At 40.8% G+C, this 27,990-nt stretch overlaps 1 protein-coding gene across 3 annotated transcripts; it reads right to left on the reverse strand.

Moving 5' to 3' along the window:
- Positions 1-229: 229 nt before the first annotated feature.
- Positions 230-27,990, reverse strand: LOC310932863 (dual specificity mitogen-activated protein kinase kinase 4-like). 3 transcript variants are annotated; one of them, XM_083896243.1, is made up of 13 exons: positions 27,514-27,990; positions 26,003-26,038; positions 24,991-25,023; positions 22,265-22,367; positions 21,925-22,099; positions 21,713-21,832; positions 18,911-19,030; positions 18,758-18,809; positions 18,527-18,654; positions 4,917-4,994; positions 3,149-3,297; positions 1,042-1,087; positions 230-941 (listed from the first exon to the last, which is right to left on the reverse strand). In XM_083896243.1, the coding sequence occupies exons 1-13, from the start codon at positions 27,659-27,661 to the stop codon at positions 828-830; spliced, it is 1,302 nt and encodes a 433-aa protein (XP_083752369.1). In that variant the 5' UTR covers positions 27,662-27,990; the 3' UTR covers positions 230-827. The 3 variants fall into 3 exon arrangements, with proteins under 3 accessions (XP_083752369.1, XP_083752370.1, XP_083752371.1); XM_083896244.1 differs by lacking the exon at positions 24,991-25,023; XM_083896245.1 differs by lacking the exon at positions 24,991-25,023 and having other exon boundaries at positions 22,265-22,408; positions 25,978-26,038.

Consider the following 27,990-nt stretch of genomic DNA (forward strand, 5'->3'; position numbering starts at 1 on the left):
AAAAGAGGTTCTTTAAATGATAAAATCCTGTTTTTGTTACGTGTTTAATGTGTGGGATAAAATTGAGCTCAGTCTCCCAGGTTCTTTACCTGATTAAAAGGATCCCTCCGACAGACCGACAGACGACCCAACACCCATGGTGGTGTACTGATAGTGCTCTCCATAGTGAACATTTTTTTTTTTTAATCTTCTCCTTTGAAAAAAACAACAAATACACTTTTTCCCGTTCTCTTTTTTATTATTATTCATACATCAGCAGACAGTACAGTCCACTGCACGGTGAGCCCTAACATGACTGTAGGTTCTGACATGACACTTTTAACCGCTCTAAACCCAGAAAAACACAGTTCCATTAAGATACCAAACAATACTTTCATTCACGCACACCGACAGGCAGAGACGATTCACAGAGGGCATGATTCCAGTATGTAGAAGAATCTTCCAAATGATTTTTGGTTCTATAAATACAAGTTCCAGGTTATTTTCTCATCATATTTAATCACTACTAATCAACAAGATGCATCCATGATTGACTGATTCTGCTGCTATTTTACTTTGTGCGTCAATGTGTTTGTGAGCAAGAAACAGAGGTGTGATAACGTTTATATATTATATAGACATGACTGAAATGAACCCCAGTTCTATTAAAAACTGTGGGGTTTTTTTTCTTTACATTTCTCTTAACACTGCAATAAATGGACCAGGCAAATTTACATTAGGACATCTTTTGTTGATGTAGTCATATTTTTTTTTTAACCCCCAAATATCTTTATTGATGTAGACTGGTGCATTTTTTTTTAGCGATGAGTGAATGTTTTTTTCTGTTTTCAGTCCATATACATAGGGGAACTGGGAGATGCAGGCATCTGATCCAGGAGTTTACAGACGTAACTGGCTACGTCAACTGAACGCTCCTCGTACATCTGAATGAAAGGGTCCCTCTGCAAATTGAAAGATAAACAAAAAAAAAGAAAAATATATCCAACTCCGAAACAAATACAATGCACTAAAGGAAATGGCTTTAGTCAACATGACACTCACCAGTAGCTCCTTGTACTTTGGCCTTTTTGACTCATCCTTTGTAAGGCTTGAGGGAAAAGATAGAGAAAGAGAAAGAGGGACACCAGTGTTAAAATGTTGTATTTAAGCCTGGTGTCCACCAGGGAGAGCCAACAGCCTGTCAACACTACATAAAACTTTTCCCAGATAGCCCAGATTTTTCAGGGTATGGTTTTATTGGTGTTAATGTGGAGACAGTGCTAAGTGAGAATCAGCCTGAGCCAGGCAGTTAGGCTCACCCGTAGTGAAAACAGATGCCAGCAGGTAAAAGGGCTCACCTTATAAAATAAACATCTAAGAAAATGTTACCCATTTTATCTAGACATGAGCTGGCATTTTCTGACTGAAAAGATTGGTTGTGTCACACCAAAGCCCATACAGAAAATCACAGGAGTTGCTTGTCTGCTAAGTTTGTGCTAGTTATCCAATAAAATGCTCTCAAACATGCAAGTCAATAAGTAACAGATATGAACCTACTGATGGAGGCAGCAGTAGATCAACAACTTGTGTGCTGTGATGCAACATTGCTGATTTTTCTTTATGGAATTTGGTGCAAGTTAGTGAAACAAATCTTTATTTCCAGCCAATATATTTTTATTCTGGCAGCCATGTTTTCACTAAGAAAAAGCCATGATGATTCTAACCACAATACCTCACATGAACAACACTTCCAAAAACAAAGTGAACTATTCCTTTAATTGGAGCCATTTTGAGTTACATCTGATGACTGGAAATGAGGTAACAGCTCTGTGCGGCTTGCATCTGCATATATTACAATTATCAGGAGTGTGAAGATGGGCTAGAATCAAAACATTTCTGATCCTGCAATGATTTTATATTCATGGGTAATGGTTTAGATTTGACATCAGATTAGAATTGGTAACGGTAACTAGCTACGGTGCAGTTTTCTCTCCATGATTGCACATCCTGCAGCTATCACAATAAACAGAAATACCCATCAACTTTGTGTGTGTCCAATAAAGTTCCAATGAGTTGACATGTTCTGGCCCCTTAACTACAACTTGACAACTTCCTGACATTAGAGCATGATAGAATAGGCTACGTGCACAATGGATCTTCCACCGAGCAACCGGAGATTCCAGTACGCTGGGCTGCTTCCGGTCGATTGTGTTGACCCGAGTGAAGTGCTAAGTCGTAGAGTCAATTTTATTCATAAAATGAGCGGATTTCGGATACGAAATCGAGAAACAGTTATTGTATCAAAGAGTCAGAACGGCAACCCTACATTACTGTGTACCGCTTTGTACACAATTTGTCTTGGTACAATAGTACGATAAACTTTCATAGGTTTCCGGTGCATGTGTGTGTGCGAGCTGAATGGATGGTGAGGGTATGGCGGGACGAGGACATCCAAGTTTATACGTCCTCGTCCTCAAATTAAACATTTCTGCTTTTTAAAAGTCGTATTGGTACTTGGGAATTATTCCAAGTATAAAGAGCAGGAACGACACTTTTCATAAATCTCGTCAATTTCCCCAGCATGACAACAAAATCGTCCCTTTTTGAAATGCCGGCTGCAAACTTGTGTTAAGTCGTCCCAACGCCGCGGGCGAGTGTGTGGGAGCAGAGACAGCAAACAGCAAATGTGGCGCTCAGTCTTGTGATTGTGCTAATTAATTACTTATATAGCGGTACGACTTTTAAAAAGCAGAAGCGTTTAATTTGAGGACGAGGACATATAAACTCGGCCCACCATACCCTCACCATCCATTCGGCTCGCACACACACATGCACCGGAAACCTATGAAAGTTTATCGTACTATTGTACCAAGACAAATTGTGTACAAAGGAGTACACAACAATGTAGGGCTGACCGTTTGACTTTTTGACACGATAACCGTCTCTCTTGTATCCGAAATCTGCTAATTTTATGAATAAAATTTACTCTACGACTTAGCACTTCACTAGCGTCTCCGGGAAATCACAATGACAACACGATCTACCGGAAGGCAGCCCAGCGTACCAGAAGCCATGGTTGCTCAGCGGAAGTTCCATTGTGCTCGTAGCCTATTCACGTAACAGTGAAATTTTTGTACAAGCTGCGTAATTCCCAGCAGTCCTTCCTTACCACACGTTGACAAAGGCGATGAATTTGGGGGAGAAGCGTCTCTCCTCTGAGTTGCTGAGCTGTGGTGGGTCACCTCTCACCACCTGGGTCAACTGGTCAAACACACTGTTCCACTTTGGATAGGGAAACCGTCCTGTTGCCAGCTCATACTGAAACACGTCACATACACACAAACTTCAATGAGCCCTGGTGCCTTGCAGCAAAATTTGGAGTTTTCAGTTTACATCCCACATGAACTTTCTGGGTGAAGTTTGCTTGTTTCTCCTTCTTTATGGATCTATGGATTTGAACTTCCCTCCTCTAGATTGTGTATAAACATCTCTGAGTGTGGACAGTTAATTCAGTAAAAATGTGCTTAAAACCTGTATTGACTTGAATGGCCATCAGAGGGCGACTGCACTGTTACTATTCTCACTTCATTCCTCAGGGTTTTGTGGTCTCACGGTGGATTTAATGTATAGTCGGGACAACAAAACGTACCATGTCGGGCTAGCCATTGTTAGGAAACACCAGTCAATAACTCTAGTTGGATTTAAAATTAACAATACTGTGTCAACTGATTTAAGATGACACAAATAAGATGGAAGCTAATCCGGGATTGACTGCTAGTCAAGTCCAATGAGAGCATGGTTATGCATGTATGTGGATGTGAAGTGGACAAGCTCTTGGTCAATTCCACTCCAGTTTCTTCCAGTCAGCCAGTCCTCCCTCTCACGTCTCCAGTTGGTCCAGAACGCTGCTGCTCGCCTCTTAACTGGAGCACGTAAGAGGGAGCATATTACTCCCATTCTGGCCTCCCTTCACTGGCTGCCTTTGCATTTTAGAGTCCATTTTAAGATTATTTTATTTGTTTTTAAATCTTTAAATGGTCTCACTCCGCCTTACCTCTCTGAGCTTCTCCATACGCTCCTGCTCGGTGCCTCAGGTCAGCTGACCAGCTGCTCCTGGAGGTACCGAGGTCTAAACGGAAGCTAAGAGGAGAAAGAGGTTTCTCTATTGCCGGTCCTAAACTTTGGAACGCCCTCCCGCTCCATATTAAACAGGCCCCCTCACTGTCCATTTTTAAAACTCATCTTAAAAAACATTTTTATTCTTCTGCATTCAACTCCGCATGAGACTCTGCTCTTGTGTTTGTGTTTTATTGTTTAAACATGTTCATTTTTTTATAGTATTGTTTTTATTGTTTAAACATTCTTATTGTATTAAGTATTGTTTTTATTGTTTTAAATTATTTTTTATTGTCTTATTGTTTTTATTTTGTCTCCTATGTTTTTATGTGCCATGTTTTATTTCTTGTATTGTTCAGCTCTTTGTCTCAGCTATGGACGATTAAAGCGCTCTATAAATAAAGTTGAGTTGAGATATAGCTCCATCTGGTGTCTAACAAACCAACATGGTGCTTTAAATACTAAACTCAAGGCTTCAAAATGGAAGTTCTCTTAACCTCATGGGTGATGTCAGATGATGAATTAACACCAAACGAAAGAAGAGGTGTAAAATTTCATTAGAAAGTTTTACAGCTGAGGCTCAGATAAGACAACAAATGAATAAAGCTATTGAAAAGGGGTGGAGTAGCTCAGTGGTTACGACCACTACTCCTGTGTGCAGAGACATCATGGTCACAAGTTCAACTCCACCCCTGGCTGGTTATACTCTACTACTAATTGTAAGTTGCTTTGGATAAAAGCGTCTGCTAAATGACATGTAATGTAATGAAAACAAACCAAAATTCCTTCTTTGTCCTTACCACCAACGTATTGAAACTCACCAGTGTGATTCCCAAACTCCAAACGTCAGAGCGGACGTCGTAGCCTTGCCTGGAGGCGCTGGGGTCTATTCTCTCAGGCTGAAAATTGAGAGGTGAAAATTTTTTATTGAACTTGTGTCCAATAAACAGCCAAAGAGGCAAAAATTGGAAAATATTGGTTGTGTCACACCAAAGCCCATACAGAAAATCACAGGAGTTGCTTGTCTGCTAAGTTTGTGCTAGTTAGGAAAATCCAATAAAATGCTCTCAAACATGCAAGTCAATAAGTAACAGATATGAACCTACTGATGGAGGCAGCAGTAGATCAACAACTCGTGTGCTGTGATGCAACATTGCTGATTTTTCTTTATGGAATTTGGTGCAAGTTAGTGAAACAAACCTTTATTTCCAGACAATATATTTTTATTCTGGCAGCCATGTTTTCACTAAGAAAAAGCCATGATGATTCTAACCACAATACCTCACATGAACAACACTTCCAAAAACAAATTGGCGTCACGAACAGGATTTCTACAAAACTGCAGACTGGTAAGTGCAACATTCTTAATTTGCCTTACCATGTCCGAGTTTGACAAAATCAAAAGCGCTGTGTAGATTAAGAGGATTGATTATTGACTGATTTGCAATTAAAAAGTGTGAATAATTCTTGTAAATATTCAAATATAATAATAGAGTGATTTTGTTCCAAAGCAGAACAAATGTGTTTCTTCGGGGAGGAGTGCTGGGGTTATGTAGTATGGAGTATTAGTCACACCAAGTGACGTTTTGTTTCCGGTTCAGCGCCACAGGGGGCCTCGTGAGAAACAAATCATCGGAAATGTTATTTTTGGGGGGATGAAAAAGGCCATCTCATTTGGTGTCAAGACCGAGAATCTTCCCTGTGTCCTGGGGGAAAAGGGGGACGCCTAAAAATTCCATGTGCACATGGTGTTAGAATAATCACTCATAACCCACACCTCCAAGAAACAAAAGAAAATAAAAGGAGTGAGGAGTCTGCTATTGAAAAGACTGAGTTGAATTTGCATGCATGTTTGCCATGCCATTGTGTAAGTATCATCATGGGGAACGAACTGTCCAGAGCAACGAGGGAATTGGCGACTGAAATAATTAAAACAAACTGACGTGCTTAACGTGATCGGTGCCTGATGAAATAAAGTGTGCAATTGAATAGATATCGCATGATATAGGCACACGCCATCTGCCCTTAAATTATCAATAATCTTAAACATGCAAGCAATTGAAATCACTATTATAGAAAAACGTCATCAAAATAATGTCCCAGCAAAAGCAATGCTTTATTGTTGGGTGAGGAGACAGTAAAAAAATGCCTTTAAGAGATAAAACAATGAAGATTTTGAAAGAGGTGAAACTAGCAAAGCCTGAAATTGAAACCATCAAAATTGTCACAAATTGCCCTCAATTACAATCTGACCAAACATTTTCTGCTCAGTATAGCTGCTGCTATAAATCAGATCAGACACAGACAGTCTGCAGCACCAGCCGCTGCTGCTGAGGAAGACAGGGAAGAGAGAGTAGTATTCAAAAAAACCTAATGTCAGAGGAGTGGAAGCTCTCCCAATTAAAACTCCTGAAAAAAAGTATTAACTGTAGAAAACCACACAAATCGGGCTCTACTTCACAGAGAACATCTCGGTCTTAAAATGACGAGGAGGAAGTGGAGAGTGAAGGAGATTTGGGGGGGTGGGGAAAAGCTAGACAAACAGGGGCAGGCCTTTACACAGAGGGCTCTGACGAAGGCAGCGTACAGGAAGCCCGAGTCACACGAGCACAAGCATGAGCACGTAACTGTGATCCTACTAGATTTCATTAAAGAGAACCCAGACCCAGAGAAGCAGGCTGATACACAGATGCCAAAAGCTCTGACGAAAGCAGCGTACGTGAAGAAGAAATCACAAAAACACGCATGCGTAACCGTGATCTTAGCAGACGCACGGGAGGCCACAGGGCTGGAAGAATAGGAAGAGGATTTCATCATCTAAGTGCCCCAAAAATAATGATTGGTGACGTGCCCATTTGTAAATCATGGACACCAAAAGAAGCTTACATAGGACGCTCCATGTCCTATCACACAGCCTACTGAGTTCCTAGCATGGCAAGAAAACACAAACAATTTGTACAATTGTCTGGCACCTGATGTGAAGCACTTACTTATCAATCCAAATGTGTAAAGATGAATTTCACTTCGCTGACTCAGAAGACGGCCAATGGCCAGACACGAAAACAATTTGAAGCACAAACAGCTGTGACAAAATGCGCCCAGCAAGGTGCCGACTTCTCTAAAGTCGTTAACTGTATACAAGGCAGTGAAGAAAGCGTACCCGACTACCTACATCGATTTGTTCAAGTATGGGATGAAAGTGCAGGCATTAAAAGAGAACAAAGTAACTCTCTGGCTGTGCAGACACTGTTGTTTAACATGAGACCTTGGATTGCTCAAGCATATTAACTATCAAACACAAATTTGCCTTTAACACCATGGGCTACAACACTTGATACCTTATACAGTATGCATAGAAATTATATTTTTGCCTCCGAGCCCAGAAAAACTAGTCAACAGTTGATGCAACAGGTCCCTAATAATAAAACCAACACAGCTCCTCGTCCAAGAAAAGGCCTACCGCAAATAGTGGCGTTTGTTTTAAATGTGAGCAAACAGGACACTGGGCAATGCAAGCAGAGGTAAAGGAGCCCAGAACAATGCTTTTAATACTGATCAAATGCCACAAGACTGGTCAGCAGGACCAGGTCAAGTGCCGCAGGGCTGGACAGGAGTGCCAGGTCAAACACTATTTTGGATGGGAGGACATGGTTTTATGCCAGAGGGATGGGGTGGAGGAATGCAGGCGTACGGCCTTCAGCAAGCGCAGAGCCCTCTGCAGATAGCCCCTCCCGTCTCTCCATATCCTGCACTCCCAGCTGCTGCAGCTGCTGATAACTCACATTCAACCTTCAACCAACAAAAATAAGGAGGCCTAGGAGAGGAAACAAGATCAGAAAAATTGGTGAGCTCACAAGCAGCCACAATACAAATTTCAAAAAATTCCAGAGAAGATCCTATTATACCTGTTCAGGTTAATGGTGGTAAGGTAGACATATTGATTTGATAGTGGAGCAATGGACTGATGACATGTATCGTGCGTTTAACAACTTGAAGGGAGCTCTCACCTCAGCTCCTGCTCTGGGACTGCCTGATTACCCATCAGCCATTCCACCTCCATGTTCATGAAAGGGAGGGCGTGGCTACGGGCATGCTAGTACAGAAACATGGGTCTCATTTCCACCCTGTAACATTACTTGTGTCGTCTGGGTAACGTGGTCCTTGGCATGCCTGGCTGCCTTGGAGCAGTAGCTGCAGTTGCAGCAATGATTGACAAAACAGCTCCAATAGTACTGGCTCATGACTGTGTTGTGCACTTCCACATGCGGTTCTTCATGTCTTGAGTACATCAGCAACTCAGCACATGAAAGCTGTGCCTCGTTCAGGCTATGAAGCAATCATTCTCACAAGTCCACATATAACTGTAAAACGTTCCCCAAACCCTGCCAATGTCCTTCCTTTTACAGATCCTGATTTACTTCACTTCCGATTCGATCCAATACCTGTATATCTGCCGATAGTGATACTATTCCGATAAGAGTGCTCTGTTTACTTTAATATTATTATCATCATTATTGTTGATTTTATATTATAATAATAATAATAATAATAATAATAATAATAATAATGCATTACATTTGAAGGCGCCTTTCAAGACACACATATAAGGCTTTAATAAACTTCTTTATACAGGCAAGTATGATATGTACGACTTTACAGCGACTTTACAGTGCCCCGGGATTTTTTTTAATAATTAAAAACAGTGACAAATCTGGTGACTCTGTCATAAACCTAAATACTACAAGAACGCACAATTCTGCCACATGAGTGAGATCCATCTAGCTCTATTTACTGTGGGCGGAGAGACCCTCACACACACAAGCGCTGTGAGCGCAGAGCAGCATACACACAAAGTCACAGACACATAAACGGAGTCAAACAACACGAGGCTGGCATTTTGAGAATGTCCTGCTCTGGGAGGCATTTAAAAAAATACAGTGTCAGGTCCTAAAACACAGCTGATTTAATTATTTGGCATTACCGGACATTTTGGCAGGTGGCGATTGTTTTCGCAGAAAAGCCGGCATTTTCCTGGTTAACTCTTGGTCAATAATGCTCGTCTGCTGGCTAGCTGTAAACTGTGGAATGGATTTCCTGAACCGAGGTGTGCATCATTACTCCGCATCTCATTGAGACATGCCTCCACTCAGAAAATCCATTCCAATTTTTGCAGCCAGCTAGCAGAGCAGTCAGGGAATCACTTCAGCACATTTCAGCAGACAACATTAAAGGACTGACTTATCGGATCGGAATCTCTACAGTTTGATCAGACATTTCTGATCCATGAATTACGTCTGTATCGGAACCCGATACCGATACTGGATCGGACCCATCCTTATCTATTACACAGATGGATCAGCTAGCAGACCTTCTGATCATGTTCATTTAGCAGGCTATGCAGTTGTTAATGATTGGGAAGTGATAGAAGCAGGACCAATGTCTCCAAGTACATCAGCGCAAGCTGCCAAATTGTATGCACCCACCAGAGCATGCCAGTTAGCTTCAGGGAAAGTTACAACCATTTTCACTGATTCCCAATATGCATGATTTTGGCTAAAGTTGAAAAATGAGAGGTTTTGTAACATCTTCTGGGAAGCCATTGCAACATCATGCCCTTGTCAATGACCTGCTAGATGCTATTTTATTGCCATCCCAACTTGCAATTGTCAAATGTGCAGCACACACCTCTGGTACTGACCTTGTCACACAAGGAAATGCATGAGCTGATGCTGCAACCAATTGACTTAACTTCCTTTAATGATGTTGTGATTATGCAAAATCGCTCTTATAATAAGGACTTTGTACATATGCCAAGCTGTCAGGGTTACAAATACATGCTAGTAATCACTGACCACTTCTCCAAATGGGTGGAAAGCTTTTCCAAAGAAGATGCAAAAACAGTTGCAAAATGCTTGTTGAAAGAAATTATTCTGAGGTTTGCCGTACCACAAAGAATATGTAGCCATAGGGGACCTGCGTTCATTTCAAAGATAATGCAGACTCTTTCTGCCATTTAAGGGATTAAATAGCAGCTACACATGCCCTATCATCCACCATCCATCGAGTTCAGGTCAAGTGGAAGGAATGAATGCAACAATCAAAGAGAGCTAACCAAAGCAGTAATTAGTACAGCTCTGAAATGGCCTGATGTGCTACCTCTGGTATTGTATTCCATTCGAAGCACATAACATTGAGGTTTGACCATTATAGATCAGAATAATATGTGTCATGTGATTTGTGACCTCCACTGTGAGCGACTGTGATGCTCTGGTGTCATAGGCGTTTCCTTGGGAAGACAATTTTGTCTACAATGTTTCCTTGTTGACCTGGAAGGCGGAATTTGTGAGAAATATAGTAGAGAAGAGCTAAAAAGGGGTGATGTTATGTTTATGATCAATTGCATATTTTTGTTAGAAGGGATTTTTCCCCACTCATGCCAGGTGAAGTCAATGGGTTAAGGGTATTTGATACATGTATTTTAGTGCATTAATGGTTAGATGTAATTGATTGGGTTGTTGAGGCTCTGTGCTTTATAGACCCCTTGGCAGCCTACGACAAACGCGTCACCACCTCTCTACTGCGCATGTTGGTTGCAGAAATCGCTATTGTGAGCAACACAACAACATGTCTCATTGTGCTGTCGGTTGCACTAATCATTTTAACAAACAAGACAAAGGCCTGAAGTTTTACCGGATACCGAGTTGCACCCCTTTCAAGGCTAACCGGAGACGTCTTTGGTTGCAAGACATCAGGAGGAGCGACTGGAACAAGCAAACTACCGTAGCTTAGAAGCTAATTTGCTCCGGTTGTTTTGCTAGTTGTGTAGAACTTTCCAGCAGGTATGGAGCATGTATATTTTCCTGTTTTTCATCTGTAACTGATCATCAGAAGCTGTTTGCTTTGTCGGTTTACAACCTATTAATTTGTGTGTCGAATAAAACCTCTTAAAGACACTCGCGTTGTCCGCCGTTGTTCTGCTCGTCCTTCCCAGGGTAGTTTAGTGAGCTGTAGGAAGCAGCCAGTAACAAAGTTGTGTTGCTAATACTGTAACAGTTCACTTTCGTAAACATCCAGAGTTGTGTAGGACGAGTTGTGTTATCCTAGGAATACATTCGGAGTGTCGATCAGGTGCAAGTGGATATCTTGCCACTGCCGACGGGGCCACTTTGTCTCGTCATTAATCCACTCACCGGCGTCTAAAGCGACATATGAGTCCTCAAGCTGTATCCCATTCACCAAGGTGAATTTCCAAGCATAACTTGCTTTATCACTAGGCGACAAGCTGACGTGGTACGAGGAAAACATCTCCTTTTTTTTTTGCCGTCTGAATTTGTACATGAGAGCCGACTAACTTCATGACAACACTGCTATATAAATGCTGAGTGTTGCCCTTGTTCTGCGCTGTGCGCGCATGCACAATGTTTGTAAACAACCAAGAGCCCTATACTTAGTTTATTGATTGTAGAAATCAATAAAAGGGGGAATTGTAAGGGAAAAACATATTATTCAGCCTTCTCTAAAGTTATCAGCTCCCATTCCTAAGCACAAGCCTAAACTATCTAATCACAGTGGCCTCAGTGTAGCACTGACACCAGTCACTTGTCTACAGAATTTGTCTCTTCATATTTTCTCTGAGCCTAACTGGGGCAGACGACTGATAACGCAACTGCGCAGTCCACCCCAAGGTCAGCTTCATGTATCAGCAGAGAAAGCACCTTTAAGTATCCTAACTCTGGGACTCACAGGCAGACTGACAGAGGCTGCCCAACTGTTAACATACTTGTTTTATGTATGGCATTGTCTCAGCTCTCCTCAGATCTGAGCTGCTTCCAATAAAGCTTTTCAACTCAACTCATCTCTGACATCAGAAAACATCCTTGGTCCACTCACCAAATAATCAAATAATCTCCGCAACAGGGAGTCATTTTTAAACATTGTTAAACCATGTTTTGATAATGAGTAGCAGTGCATCCACCACTCCATAGTGGGTGGATAGAGCTGACGTGCCAATAACGTCACTTTCAGGTACCTGGTCAATCACAAGAAATTTGGGAAAGCTCTTTGGCTGGATCATTGTTCCACACGGACTGTTTTCGCAGACGCATCACGCACATCTGGATTTCAGCTGGCGCAATGGCCGAGATGGAGAGTGAAACAGCCAGTAAAAGGCAGAAAATGTCCAAAGTGTGGGACCATTTAATGCTTAAACAAGAAGCCAACAAGGTGCAGTGTAACCACTGAAAACTACAACTGGCGTACCACAACAGCACGTCCTCAATGATTCAGCATCTGAGCTGAAAGCATCCAGTTGCTAACGCTTCCAGCACATGCAAACGTAAACATTGATAATAAAGTATTCTACCGATTATTTCTCGATTTAATAGAGTAATGGGATTTAATTAAAGCTCACATAGAGTGGTCCTGTTGCACATATATGTTAGTTATGGAGGTCTACTTGCACACATTAACTTGTTTTTAGGCTTCTTAAACAAGGTAATGACGCAGATACACACTAACAAACAGCGTTAATTGGAACTTCTGGTCTAAGGGCCTGATTTACTAAAGCTTTGCGCGTGCAAAAACGTGTGCAAACTGGATTGCACACGCAGATCTGCGTTGATGCTGATCTACTAACAGGGTGCAACGAGGAGCTCGTCCCTCAGACGGGCAAAATATCACTCGCAACCCATTTAGCGTTTTTGCCTTAATGAATATGCAATGTGGGGCGTTTACACGCTATTTTGCGTGTGATGGGTGGAGAAAATGTAAATATGTTATTTTAGCACGCGCAAAGTGATTTATCAAACCTGAAACTGATTGCGGTGCTTATTTTAGTGTCTATATTTAGCACGTTTGAAAGGCTGGTCTTAACTGGCACAGCGGTGCGCACACATGGCTGCGGTTATTTATAGTAATATTATATTTGTAAACCAGGAAATTACTCTTTTCCAGAGCATGTTCAACTATGCGTTCACAGTTGACGCACACTCATTTCTTATATGGTATATCTAAATAAATTAAATATAGATATCCATAGGAGAAATGTGTGTTTGTACTGGTATGGGCTTACCTTGGTCTGCAGTTTGTGGTTCAAGGAGAGGTCGTACCTATGTTACCCGGTTAAGTCCGGAGGAACGGGGAACCCCGCTTTACCTTAACGGGTCCAGCTCTAACCTGGTCTACTCTCGGTGCACGGCGAAGCGCAGGTGGCACAGTGCGCACACGTCACCAAAACCTCACAGGCAGGTTACCCTAACCCTAACCCTTCCAATTCCAGGCACATTTAAATGCAATAAATAATCACAACAATCACTATTTAATGTAACTATCTGAATCAGCTATAGATATATCATCTATATAGATTGTCCCGTCGCCTCTGACGTCAGATCAAAGGCTATTGGCACGCGTAATGGAAACTCAGCCTGACTGAATGAACACAGATGAAACCAGGGACGGACTTGGACTAAAAAGCCGTTGTGATGATCCGCTTTATTTATTTATTTACTTATTGACAAAAAAGTCACACATCCATTGAAATTAGTAATCAGAAATAATTAGAAATTGTAATCTTGAGAGAAACAGCAGAGCGCCCCCTGGCAGCTGTCAGTGAGCTGCAGATGAGTCAGGAGGAGAGCGCAGCACCTTTTTTTTTTTTTTTTTTACGGCAACATCCATAGTCCATGTTTTGATACATCAGGTAATGATGGAGCTGTCCAAAAAACGGACGCAGGATTAAAATAATAATAATAATACAAAAAGGTCCTATGGACCCGGGGAACAAGGACGTCATATATGCCTCGATCCCAGTTATCTGCTCATCGCAGAACGTCAGCTGTGCTTTCTGTTCAGTGGCTTCAAATTTCATTCTGCGCTTCCGTTGAGTCTGCTCTTTCTCCATGTGGACAACTCTTGACTAGCGCGAAATCCTCATTTAAATAGGGCGGTCACTTCTGCGCCTGTAGTCAATTGCGGCCGCAATTTTAGTAGGTCATCTGCAAAACGTAATCCAGTAACAGGCGCAGTCTTTCTGCTTGCGCAAGCAATTTAGCGCTCTCTATTTGGAATCTTAGTAAATCAGGCCCAAAGTCCGCTTTAACAAAAAAACACACATTCAAAAAATTTTATTTTTTCCAAAAAATATACATATATAATTTTGCGTTTTGCATCCTCAATTAATGGAAAAATAATAGGACGAATACTCGTTTACAAGCTGCAGCCCTAATTTGATGGTCTACGCATGTTCCACAGTTCCCACCCTTCACCTTTCATGTGGAAACAATAGAAGAAAAAGACAACATGGCTAAATGAAGAGCAGTGCATTTTTTGGACAAGGGGAATGACACGGAATGGTGCTCAACATGCTATCGACTAATTGGCAGCTGAAGTTGCTGTTGTCTGTGGGACGACATAATGACCAGGGAAAGCATGATACTAAAAAGCTGAAAAAGAGGCATATCGCCACCTAGTGTAGCAAAGGTGGACACACTTTTAAATCAATAACATTTTCCCTGGTAGTACTTGCATACTGTAACAATACAGAATAGTCAAGCTACGGGCTCAATTCAATGTACCAAGTAAATGTAGGCAAAGCTCGAGTATCCCAGAACGGCAGCAACAGACAGGAAGTTAGCCAGAAGACAACATCGCTTACGGCAGCTTTAAATAGAAGCATTTCACAGAAGCATTTCACAAAATATTTATTTCCATTATATCTCAAACAGTATTTGTGTAATCCATACAAATCATATGGATATATTGCTATTGAAGATAATAATGTTTCAATCCATTGCCTTACGTAAGACTATTTTAGTATTAAAGTAGACATAGTATACCCTATTTCTACAAGTTAAACTAGTTCCCTGGTGTCCTAATGATCATGTCTGTGACATGCTTTGGTCAAAATACCTTAAGGATGAAGCTTATGGTATTTATATTGAAAACTTTCAAAAAAAAATTGACACCATTGATCATGACATTCTTTTGCAGAGACTTGAGCAGACCCTTGGGATCACAGGTACTGCCCTCTGATGGTTTAAATAATACTTAACTGATAGAATCCAGTTTGTTCATGTTAATGATAATGACTAATTACAAACAAAAGTTAATTGTGGAGTTCCACAGGGCTCATTGATAAGTTAACATTAGCCTACATTTACATTACCTTAGCTGAAGCAGCCGGATAGATCGGAGTTTGTCAGCCTCTCATCTGCTAACCAGTAGCACCTAAACAAACCCAGTCAAGTACAAACTAACGTAAAGTGAAACTTACTGGTAGGATACAGCTACAGCCAGTGGTTAAGGAAGCCGTTTGCCGTTCATTATTAATTAATTTGTCTGTTAACCTTTCCTGCTTTATCTCCTGATGGCACACACGACAGGCCGTTTTTGCTGAAGAGAATTCGGCTTTATTGGCTGATTGCACAGTAACATTCAACACGCTCGCCATCTGCTCCAGTCACCGTCTCAACTATTCATTCACCAATACACATGTAAAAAAAAAAAACGACTTCACACTTGCCGTGTCCCAAAGCTGTCTGGGTTACAGATTAGTGTTAAGGCACATCCCTCAACACGTCTCTTCAATTGGAACAGCAGCGTAACTTCAATGTTGTACTGTTTGAATGGCGGGTGGCAGTGCTAAAACCAAAAGCGACTCTCCTGTATCTGCGCTCGATTGTTCTTCCTTCATCCTTGAACTACCAGGATGTCTGTCACAGTAATTTGAATCTGAATTTTTAGAACTGAATCTGAATTTCGAGAACTTAATTTGAATTGTGAGAACTGAATGCGAATTATATTTCAAATTATGTGATTCAAATTCAGTTTTTTAATGCAATTATTGAAGTTTAGCAATTCAAATTCAAATATAAAATAATAATAATAATCTGAGCAATTTCAATAGGTTCCTCGCCACCTTGTGTGCGAGGCCCCTAATGATTCAAATTCAGTTTCTGGTGGCACATATTTCAACCCATAGTCAGGACCCTTCATACCTGAAAGACCTAGTTTGACCTTATCACCCTAACACATCACTTAGGTCCCAAAATTCAGGATTACTTGTGGTTCCCGGAGTCTGTGTTGAGCGGAATGAGAGGCAGAGCCTTCAGTTACCAGGCTCCTCTCCTGTGGAACCAGCTCCCAATGATAGTTCGGGAGGCAGACACTCTCTCTGTATTTAAAGTTAGTCTTAAAACGTTCCTATTTGATAAAGCTTATAGTTAGAACTGGCTCAGGGAAACCTGGACCATCTCTTCGTTATGCTGCTATAGACCTAGATTGCTGTGAGAATTCCTATGGTCCATGCACACTCACTCTCTCACACTCGGGGTATGAATATGACATTGGCCGCGTTTCCCAGATTCGTTAAGAAGCTCTTAACGCTAAGATCTTCTTTGGAGCGCTCTTAAGAACGCTATGAAAAAAGAATGTGTTTCCCAGAGTCGCTCTTAGCTTAAGAAGATCTTTCACTAAGAAGGAAACGTAAGATTCTTTCACAGCACCCCAGTCACGCAGGCCACATGGGCTGAAGGGGGACATCTTCTCCGCTATAGCCTGCCATACACAGTTCTTCACCGTGATGTTTTTCTTTCCTTTAGTTCCACCAAATAAAACTTCCCGGTGCTCCCACACCTCATCCACCAACACGCCCATCTCCTCCGCGGTAAACGACGGTGCCCGCTTGTTTTTTTTGCTGCCGATTTCTTCCATTCTCACATGTGTGTGCCAATATTCACGGGGGTATACATGCGCTAATGGGCTTGATTACTACTTGGATACACCTGATGGCACACACACGTTATCAAAATGAACTTAATGCTATATCCACGTGCAAACACTTTGTCTGTGCGGGAGAGACGCGCGTAGACACGCAAATAGGCAACTTGTTGTTTTCTTTTTTGTTATTTTTTCTTTTCTTTTTCTTTTATAAATATATGGTTATCAGCACATACTGTGAAGCTAATCCACTAACTCAGTACTCATCATGGATATCGCAAGTTCTTATAAACAACGACAATAGAAAGGATGGAGGATGGATGCAGTAAAGCTAGAGGAGTTATTCCAGATGGGCAATAACAAGGTAGACAACTGGTGTGCTTGTCAAAACGCCATACGTTAACGGCACGCTAGAACAAATCTAAAGGTAACTTAGCCTTTATAGGGCTGTGTAACGTTGATGGTGGTGCGTACCATAGCATCAATTCCTGCAGGCGCCCCTGAGCCTAATTGCACCTGTGTGGGGGGACTACGGGGCACTGTGTGTGACTTATGCGCTGATAAAGCGGTGGGTGATCGATTTGCCTGGCGTCAATTGATTCAGTTTCAGCACCACCGTGGTGAACAGCTCTCGTTAAGAGCTTCTTAAGAAGCTTCTTTGGCTTGATCTTGATCTTGATCTTGATTCTTCTCCTAAGAAGGCAGTTAAGAACGCGTCTGGGAAACACCCGTATCTTAGCGCTCCTTCTTAGCCATTCCTTCTTAAGTCCTTAAGAAAGATCGAATCTGGGAAACGCGGCCATTGTCATTAACCTTGTTCTTTCTCTCCCTAGTTTGTGTCTTTCCTTACTTCCCTCTCTTTCTCTCTGTGTCTTCATCATGCAGGTTGCAGGATCCAGATCCTGTTTTGAGGCTACTACTATTATTATTATTATTATTATCATACATGTAATCACCATGGCCCTGTGATGGACTGGCAAACTGTCCGCCTATCGCCCTATGTCAGCTGAGATAGGCACAGCACCTCCGCGACCCTCCGGTGGAGGATAAAGCAAATACAGGATCCAGATCCAGTTTCGAAGCTACTACTAATTTCTGCTGCCACCAGCGAACAGGATGAAGCCAGGACGGAAATGAGGACTCCTTCATCCCCAAGTCTTGCTACAGGCTGTGACAAACCCAATGATCCAGATGGATCCTTGCATTTAAAGACTTGTTACCCCTAATTTTTTGTAATTGTGTATTGTATGTTTTGGGTAACATCTGCTGCACGTCTGTCCGTCAAGGGAGTGGAACCCCCACCTGTGGTTCTCCCTATGGTTTCTACCTTTTTCTTTTCCGTGTTATAAAGGGTTTTGATGTTCTGACGTTAGCCAGAGGCGGAAAATAAGTGATGTTGACACTGGCGCTCTTCAGTTACGTTGTACTAGGGCACACACACATAATATCATCTAATCAACACTCAGTAGCCACAATGTACGCTTTTAATTTCAGAATTGTAGGTTTTTATCTACTAATGGGATTATTTTGGATTTCACATGATTAATCAGCTTGAATTAAAAAATCAATCAAAATGATTTATTTGGTCCACAAACCAAAGATTTTCATAGAGGATGAAAGACACCAAGAAGGTACTTAGAAGCTCTTATCACAGAACCTGTTATGTATCTCTTAATTTACATCTCCCTTTAAAAAGTACTTGAAAGGCAGTACTTACGGCCATGTACGGCCTGCATCCTGCATCTCTGGTTTTGGCGATGGAGTCCACCAGCTGACCACTAATGCCAAAGTCACACAACTTTATGTTGCCATTCCTGTCCAGGAGGATGTTTGATGGTTTGATGTCTAAAGGAGGAAAAAAAACACAAGACATCTCAGTTAATGATCCCACAAAAAATTATACTATATATAATACTAAGTATTACAAGACATGAAAAAAAAATATTACCTCTGTGTATTATTTTCAAGTTTTCTTTCAAGTGGTTAAGTGCTTTCACAGTCTGCAAAACACCAAAACCACTCTTTAGTAGCAGCAACTGATAATAAGGTGTTTTATATTTATATTGAGAAACACAATGACATGAGCATCACAGAAACTTACAGCTAATGTTATTTTTCCTAATATTTCTTCTGGAATCACGTCATCTAATGAGCAATATACAAATTTGTAAAATTTGTCTAACGAGGTAGCCATAAGTTCCATACAAATCCAACAGTCACCCTGAAACACAAGAAACACAGTCAGCAGCTTGAAGCAAATGATGACTTAAAACTTGTTGAAATACTGTACATCAACAGTACACAATAATTAAAGATGATTTCTGCTATTTGTTTCTGAACTATTTTTTGTTCTGCTGAAATCCTCCTCTTGTCCTGATGGCCATCAATTTCTCTGACAAGGATAAAATCCTTCATGCCAATATACCTTCCAATACTTTAATGAACACAGCCAATCATTCATGGGAGAGGCGTGCGCTGCTAATGCAGAGACAACTTTCAGAGGTTAGCAGGTCATGGAAAAAATGAATTTCATTCCACCACAGACAATGATCTCCAGCGATTTGGGGCATGTTTTAGCAAGAACGATGACAAGAAAGCATGGGATGTATTGGCTACATCTTGTCTGTGCCTGCGCGCATTTCCAGACTTACAGATCAGGGGCCTCATGTACAAAGGTTGCGTACGCACAAAAACGTGGCGTACATCTTTTTCCACGCTCACGTTCAGATGTATGAAACGTGAAATGATCGTGGAAATGTGCGGTGCCCACGCCAACTTCATGGCTGGCGTACGCACGTTTCTACAGCTATTGTTCCTTTGGCGACACTTAGTGGTGATGCTGGGAAACTGTTAATAATGTGAAAACAAGTAGTCATCAATTGATGTGCACATCAGAGACACAGTTATGAACAATTAACACCTTGCAAATGGTGCAATCCGACGTGAGTGAATATTTAGGGAAGCGAGGATTTACTTGCAAACGATGATAATTGGCTCATAAGTCGATTTCGGTCAGGAGTGAGCCAGTCAACCCTGAGCTGAGCCATGCCAGCTGTGTGGGACTGAATCATCCGAATGTCACCCAGGTTCATCAAATTCCCATACAATGTTGTTAAACAGACCAACATTAAAGCGAAATTTACAGCGAGAGCCCGTTTCCCTCATGTAATCGGAGCTATTGACTGCAAACACATTGCTATAAAAGCGGCGTCAACTTTATTAACGTTGATACGTTAATACTAGGGCTGTCCAAAATTAACGCAAGATGATTAATTTGTGGAATCAACACGTTCATTTTTTTAACGCATTAACGCACTTTCTCACTTTCATCACGCTACGGGTAGACGTGCAGTTTATGAACAGGCAAGGCAGACAACTGCTTGGGGCCCCGAGCTGATAGGGGGGCACCCGACACTCGGAGCCTAAATGCATCAGTGAGCAGCCGCATCCCCGTCCCCCTTAAACAACAATGGTTGATTTGCAATGACATCTCAGTAGGACCTCCCTAAAGGGGCCCCACGTCTCCTCACGTTAACCTGTGTGAAGCTGAAGGAAAATGAAGAGGATTTATCAATCAGGTCGTTAGAAGAGGAAGAAAAAAGAGAGGATGAAGAAAAAGAAAGGAAGACACACAGTTGTAAGTGGCGCTACTGGTGCAGATAATGATATAACCATAACATTAACAGTCATTGTCTAACTAACGGGGACACAGACTGCAGCTAACATTAGCGTCAGAATTCTAGCTGACGCTAGCGCTAACTAGTAGAAGCAGTGCTTCTCCTGCTGTGGGTTTAGTACCCCAAGAAAACTATTTAACTTCTATACTTTATATTTTGTTTATAATGTGAGTTATTTACAGTGCAATGTATAGTTTTTTTAAAGTTTTTTTTTAAAGTTATTTACAGCATTTTATTTTTTCTATTTATTAATATTGTCTTATAATGTGGGTTCTTTACAATGTAATGTTTATTTTTTACTAAGTTTGGATAGGTTTTTACAAGTTATTTACAGTATTTTATTGTTCTTTACATTTATATTTTCACATACTTTATTTATCTCTCTGTTCCTACAACAATATAAAGAGAAATTTTTATTTTTTTTGGCATATTTACGAATGGTAGTTAATCGTGATTAATCCACAGCTACCCTGTGATTAATCTGATTAAAAATGTAAATCTTTTGACAGCCCTAGTTAATAGGAAACATTTTCATTCCATCAATGTTCAAATCATATGTGATGCGCAAATGCAGCTACTAACATTTCTTTATTTTCTGCTGATGAAATTAGAGCTACAGAGCTTTCCCCTGATCGTCTCCATGTGTTCAGTATTCATGTTAGTAAAAGCGGGCGTAAGTTGGAAATGTCAGCCTCGGCGCACTTCTGCATTCATTAATTGTGAGAAATAAAATAAAAATTAAACATGGATCGGATCCCACGGCATTTACAGACTCACACACACACTCCCACTCACGTCTTTTTTTTGTCATATTTATCCCTGTTGACAGTGTACCAAACAAAATCTCCCTGCGCGTGTTCATTCATTCACTAGAATCTCTTGCTCAGACTGTGTGAAATTCCTTTTCTTTCCTTTGTTCATTGTGTTATTTGATCAAAGAGGTGAATCGCAGGGCCTATTTAAATTGATTTGCACATGTAAATGAGGTGGACAGGGAGGAGTTTGGCACCTCTGCATGTGCGATTCATTCCACGTTGATATGGGATGTACAAAGGGAACGTGCTTGGATCCATGCATACGCACACTTTGATACATCTGAATTTATTTGTGCGTATGACAGTTTGGGTTTGCGTACGCCAAGTTTTAGTAGGAAATCCATGCAAGTCTTTGTACATGAGGCCCCAGCACTTTTACACATAAGAAGTAGAAAAGTAACCTCAACTCACCTCTCGGAACAGAGCGCCATAAAACTGCACGATGTACGGACAATCACTACTCCTCATGACCACATCCAGGTCCATTAGCAGCTGCTTCTGCTCCTTCTCGTCAACCGTTGACCGAATTCTCTACAGAAAAAATACAGAACACAAACTATAAATGCCACCGTCTTAACAGTTTAGAGGTTTCTCTACATGTCCAGCCTCGAGTGAATGATCACCTTGACTGCCATGATTTGGTTACTCGGCTTGTGCACCATCTTGTTGACAGAGCCATAAGCCCCGCGACCAATCTCGCCCAAATCTTTGAGGTCCTCTGCAGTGAAGTCCCAGTGCTGCTCTGGCGAAATCTTCAACTTTCCCGATGACTCAATACTGTGTGTTCTCAGCCTCTCTCTAAGTTGAATACAAACAGATTAAGGCTGTCACTTTGTATTCAAAATTTGATATATTTTGAACATGGGATGTAAAGTTCAAGTTAAAACACATAAGGTAACAAGGATTAAATTGTTGGCTTATGTATGGCGCTTGCAGGATTGTGAGTGGAACTCGTTCACTCACATGTGTGGGTTCTGAAACGGTGGCCCCGCTGTATTCAGTGTGAATCTAGTCGTGGGTTTGATTGGAGGGTTGGCAAAGTTCAACTTCAGGGCTTTGCGTTTACCTGATTGGTAACAGAAAGCGGCAACGTCATCTGATTTTACGCTGAATAAAGTTGAGAGAACAATGAGTGAGTTAAATAAAAAGGAAAAACACAAACCATAAAATGGGACAAATGGAAAAAATTAAGAGACAAGTACATGTATCCAAATTTGTTCATATCCATGAATGCCATGCTTTCCATAGAAAAGTGTCAACAAATGAAAACGCTTGCATCAACAAATTTAACATTACAAAGTCAAACTTTATACTCACCAACAAACCTTGGATATCTGCTGCAGACATTTGTTTCTTATGGTCAACTAATCCCATGAAAGTACCCAAATCAGCAATTAACACTTATGTTATTCTTCTGGACTTGCTGCCAAATCATACTCACTAAAGCACCAAACGTGGATTAGCCTGTGGCTGAAAAATATTCCCTAACTAATGAACATTTTCCTTCAGTTTGAATACTGTGAGCTAACCAATGGTGAGCAATGCATTTTAATGAGCTTCAATTATTATTCAATTATTATTATCAAAGCCCAAGTGTGGGAGCTGTGGAGCATGCGCAAGCCAGTTTGTGTCTGACAGAAGCTTATTAAGCAGATGTAATTCCACTCCCAATCACATTATCTGGGTGTGAAAGTCCAACATTGAGGAAATTGAGCTGGACTAACCTTTTAACATGTTTTCAATTTGAGTGGTGAGGAAACATGCACTTGCTTCAAGTCCAGTTTGGCAGTGCTGTGTGCATCTTTATTCCTTAATGACCTTGTTTTGTTATTGTGTATTTGTTTTATTGTTTTTGTACAGCCACTGGCAAAGTTAATTCCCCCTGTGCTGAACTGAACTGGGTGTAAATGAAATAAGAATACCTCTAACAAATCTGTAATTTAACTGCTGCAGCAACATATTCATCTATCATCTACTTTCTTGGAGTGCAACTTGCATTTGAATCCTATATTGGATGGAGAAACATGGAAAGAAATGTTGCATGCTGGTAAAATGACCACAGATATGTAGAGTGCAAACACAAACCCACGACAGGTCAACATAAAGGTAAGAGAACACTTGTGTATATATATCAACATCTTGATAAGGACATGCTTCTCAAGGCCAACTGCTTTGATTTCACCTTGAATCATAGGACAACGTTCCCCACACGCTCCACCCAAAATACCACAAGAATGCGTGTTTGAATTCCAATGGGCTTCAATGGAAAACATCTCCCCGAAATGACAACTTTTGAGTGTGTGTACCTTGTCTGGACAAGCAAGTGCTTGTGCTCAAGTGCACCCATGCCAAAAAAGAAAATAGGAGTTATGTGACAAGACTACAGGCACTACTTTGGCTTTGTTAGTGACACACTGATAAACCAGTGAAGTAGAGCTTCCATTTCAGTGTTTGAGTTTGGGAAAAAAATTCTTCTTTGTTTATGTCGGGAGAGTTTATCGATCACACTGTGGGGTTAAAAAATATCAATGGAAGCTCTTAACATTAGGCTTGTGCCGATGAGAACAGATGCTTTTGAAATGAAGTTACTGAATTACCAAGAAAATAGTACATAGTCTTTTTATGCAGCACAGGAATTCTCGAGTATATATATCTTTTAGAAAATAGCCCAGGGTTTTTGAAGTGGGTGTGTATGAGGTACTTAAGCATCGCCAGCAACCCAAACAGCTCAAGTGCAACCCTAGCAGTTCATCTGAGTTAGCGTAACACAACCTCGATGCAGTCGCACTGTGGAGTGCAATTAGATGTTCACATAATGTCTGTCAGACAGCAATATGAACACTTCATTATATCATTATCCTGATCAAAATGATCAAGAGTCACAATTGTATTGTGTTAATTATAACATACTATGCTTTAAAATCTTTTTTTTTTGGTAAATGCTCACATTGTCTAAAAATGTAGAGTGAAACAAGAATATTAAATAAGGTCAGAGATGATCACCATGTGGTGCTTCAAAACAAATCGCTTGGACTCCATGTTGGTGAGCTACACAGCATTTTTTAAGCCAGTCACATGAAAAATTAACAAATATCTCACCTCACAATTATCCCCAAACATATATTAACACTGTAATATATGTACCAGGCATGTATGGAGAGCTTAAAGCTTGTGCATTGTGTTAAAACACGGGAAGAAGAATGACGTCAAGAGGGGTTAAGGATTAAAGAGGTGCAGCGATGACATCATCGTTTTTCCCAGTTGTTGCGTATAGGTTCTATACACAAAAATACAAGGGCAACATTCCCCAATTACATTTTAGGGCACCTAAAATGCTGGTTATCGGTGGATTAAAAAGCAGATTGGACGCAGATTCTCGTAAACTCCATCTCGCATGTACAGTACATGTTCCCTATGCGACACCCATTTATGCAAAAACACCTCATAAACTCCCACTTGAAAAAAGCCAAATGGCCTCTTAACGAGAAAAGGGGAGAGATTGAGTGACAAACGTCAACTTCATTCTCTCTTCTTTTAGCTACCGGCACAAGCCCACATGAACTCATAAAAAGTCTTGACTGGGATTAGTTGTAATTAGAAGAGCAGGACAGACTCCCCCATACCAGACTGTCAGTCGGAAACAAAGGGATGAGAACTGTTGGTGCTGAAGCAAAAGAGGTTTGGCTTACTTGGGGGAGCTCCAGACAGGTTTATCTGAAACCCTGGAGGTGAGAAGACAGCTTTTATTTTCTTCACATTTCACCCTGCAATTTTCCACCTTGTTTTTCATCTTCCACAGACTGATCTGTTAGAAGACTCTCAGGTTTCTATGTTGTGTCTCTTGAGTTTAAAAAAAAACAAAAAAAAAACCTTTCCTGGAATAAAACATAATAATAATTGTCCACTTATGTCCAGGACAGGAATCCTGCAGCTTTATGGTCAACAAGTAATCACAGAAATTGGCCTTGTTTTACTACGTTATCAAACACATCCTATTGCGTGGTTAATGCATCATCAGGAGATTGATGCATATGAGCATGCACACGCATTCTTGGGACAGCTTTAAGCACATCAGTACAGTGAATTGTGTCATGAGTCAGAGTAACAGCAGATTAAAGGAGGCAAAATGATTTCTAGATGTGACAACAAAGGAACGAGGAGAGAGCATGAATTGTTGTCATGAGATGGTTTTGCAAGGGAGGCAGATTACAGATTACTAAACAGTTGTTTTTCTAATCTTGGAAGAGCTCACCATTATTCAGCACCATGTCAGCAGATGGGAAACATTAGTTAAAAGCATTAAAGGTAAAAGTTGACACATGGTCAGGGAGAGAGGACTGAAAACAGGATTACATAACAGGAAAAAATGGCAGATTATGATTCTAAAAAAAATCTATTAAATCAAAATATTCAAGTCTGAAGTCTTACTAGTCTTGGGTTTGTTTAAGTTACTATTTCGGTGACTTAGGATATGCACTAAGAATTTACATTTGCATGCATGCAACTCAATTATAAATCATTAATGCAATTTGAAAAAATAATTAAGAGAAATCAACCAAACATCATAGTCACTAAAATGTCAGAGTTGGTGTAGAATAAAAATCAGTCCAGAATATTATGAATATTTATATAATTTTACTAATATCAAAATCAAATCTAATTTTCCTCTACACTACCAAGGCAAATGAAGTGTGCAATTACCTGTTTCACTCTGACATCTCCAGCAGGTGTTGGACTCTGAAAATTAAAATGAGACCCTGTTTGTACAAAAACAACAACATTGTCATGGGCATTTGGTTCAGTGTTGGTGGGAACGAAAGTAACCGGTTCAGAGGTTTATGTCAACTGAGCAGCCTCAGGTTTCAGGTTTTCAAGTGCAGACCAAACTGAGACACTGCATTCAATCACCGCCGTTGTAACAACAGAAAACACACACCTGCAAATCCACAAACCTTAAAGCCAAATTTAGCAATTTAATATAGCTTTTCATATTTTCCCAGCTGCACACCCAATTTGAAAAGACCTCAAATAATGTCTCACATCTGATGGTCTTATTAATTTGGCATATTTAACAGTACCATACTTCTCAATCCAGAATGGGAAATTAATTGTATAAATGTGAGACAAATCTGGAAATAACAGAAGTCATGAATGACATGGGAACTTGGGATTCAAATATGTCATGACTAGCCATGGGACAAATATAAAAATACACTGCCGAAAACAATTGTGGTTCACAGTAGTTGTACAACTATGCTTAATATATTTGGACAATAGATCAACATAGTATACTGTGAAGTCCTGGAATGATATGTGGAATTTAAATTAAATAAATCACTAGGACTGTGTGTTGGTGAACTTGACCGTATAATAAAGTGACTCATGTTTAATTTTAAGATTTACCCAATGCACGATTATCCCCAGAATACACAGTTACCACCACGACTGGCTGACCAAATTTCATAAAAACACCAGGTAACACCAGGTAACATCACTGAGGACATGTCCAGGTTGCACCATAGTTGGTGTATGTCACAAGGTAATAATCGATTATTATTTGAATAATCATTGGAGCCATAATTTTGATGACACCAGCTTTCGGTGTTTTAAACTTCTTAAATGTGAATATTTTCTGGTTTCATTGCTCCATTTGACAAAGTAATCATTAAAACCGAAAAACAAACGATTAACATTTTTCAACGTGTATGGACCAAACAAATACATTAATGGAGATATATGACAATCGACACATTCATAGATTGAGAAAATAATAGAAAATAATCTATAGATGCAGCTCTATATTTGTACATTTATTCTGTTAACAATTCACTGCAGCAACTCTATTCATGCCAAACGTGTTGGATCGGAAAAAAACTAACCGTCAAGCATTTAATGCGTAACTATCGATGGGGACTTCAAATTGCGCATTTTAACAGGGTTTGGCGAGTAAAGAACAGAACGTGACGGGGCAGAAAAACGTCAAAAATTGCAACGAGAGCATTAGATTAATTCAAAGGAGCAATTATGTTCCTTTGATGTGGACAATTCAAAGTCAGTATGTTCCTCTCGGGACAACAAACACTGGTCCGTTCCCCTTGGAAGGGATTTTCAGACCTGGGAGTAGCCTCAGCCTCAGCCTCCCACGGCTAGCCATGCTAACGTTAACCTTCACTGTAGCAGAAATGGGAGCTCGTGTCTTCTCCTTCCCTTACCCTGCATGCCGCTCATCGTGGTGATGTGCTGTGACTGGGACTGCTGGTGCTGGTAATGGGATGCAGCAGATCCGGCGCCGTTGTGTCCGCTCGGTGTCGTCGAGTTGTTGGAACTGGGAGTCGCCATTGTTGTGTGTTTGAATTCCATCAGCAGCAGCAGCAGCACTGACCGGGCTGCAATGCAGAGACACGGAACACAGTAACTTCACACTCCCTTCCCTCCCTTGCCAACAGCAACTGCTGCTTCACTGACGGTAACTTCACACCGCACGACGAGCGACCGTATACGGCACGATATTTTCACGTCGAGGTGATACGGAATTTGTTTTTATTTATTTATTAAATAAAATGTAAAAAAGACTTTGGCGCACGGTTGGGAGCTACTGCCTGCGCGGTAACGCGAACAAAACAAACACCGAGCTAGGCTAGGCTAACTCGAATAGCAACTTAGCTTAGTCAAGAGGCTTTACGACCGCA

Source organism: Microchirus variegatus (genome assembly GCF_963457635.1).
Source record: "Microchirus variegatus genome assembly, chromosome: 10".
Classification (NCBI taxonomy): Eukaryota; Metazoa; Chordata; class Actinopteri; order Pleuronectiformes; family Soleidae; genus Microchirus; species Microchirus variegatus.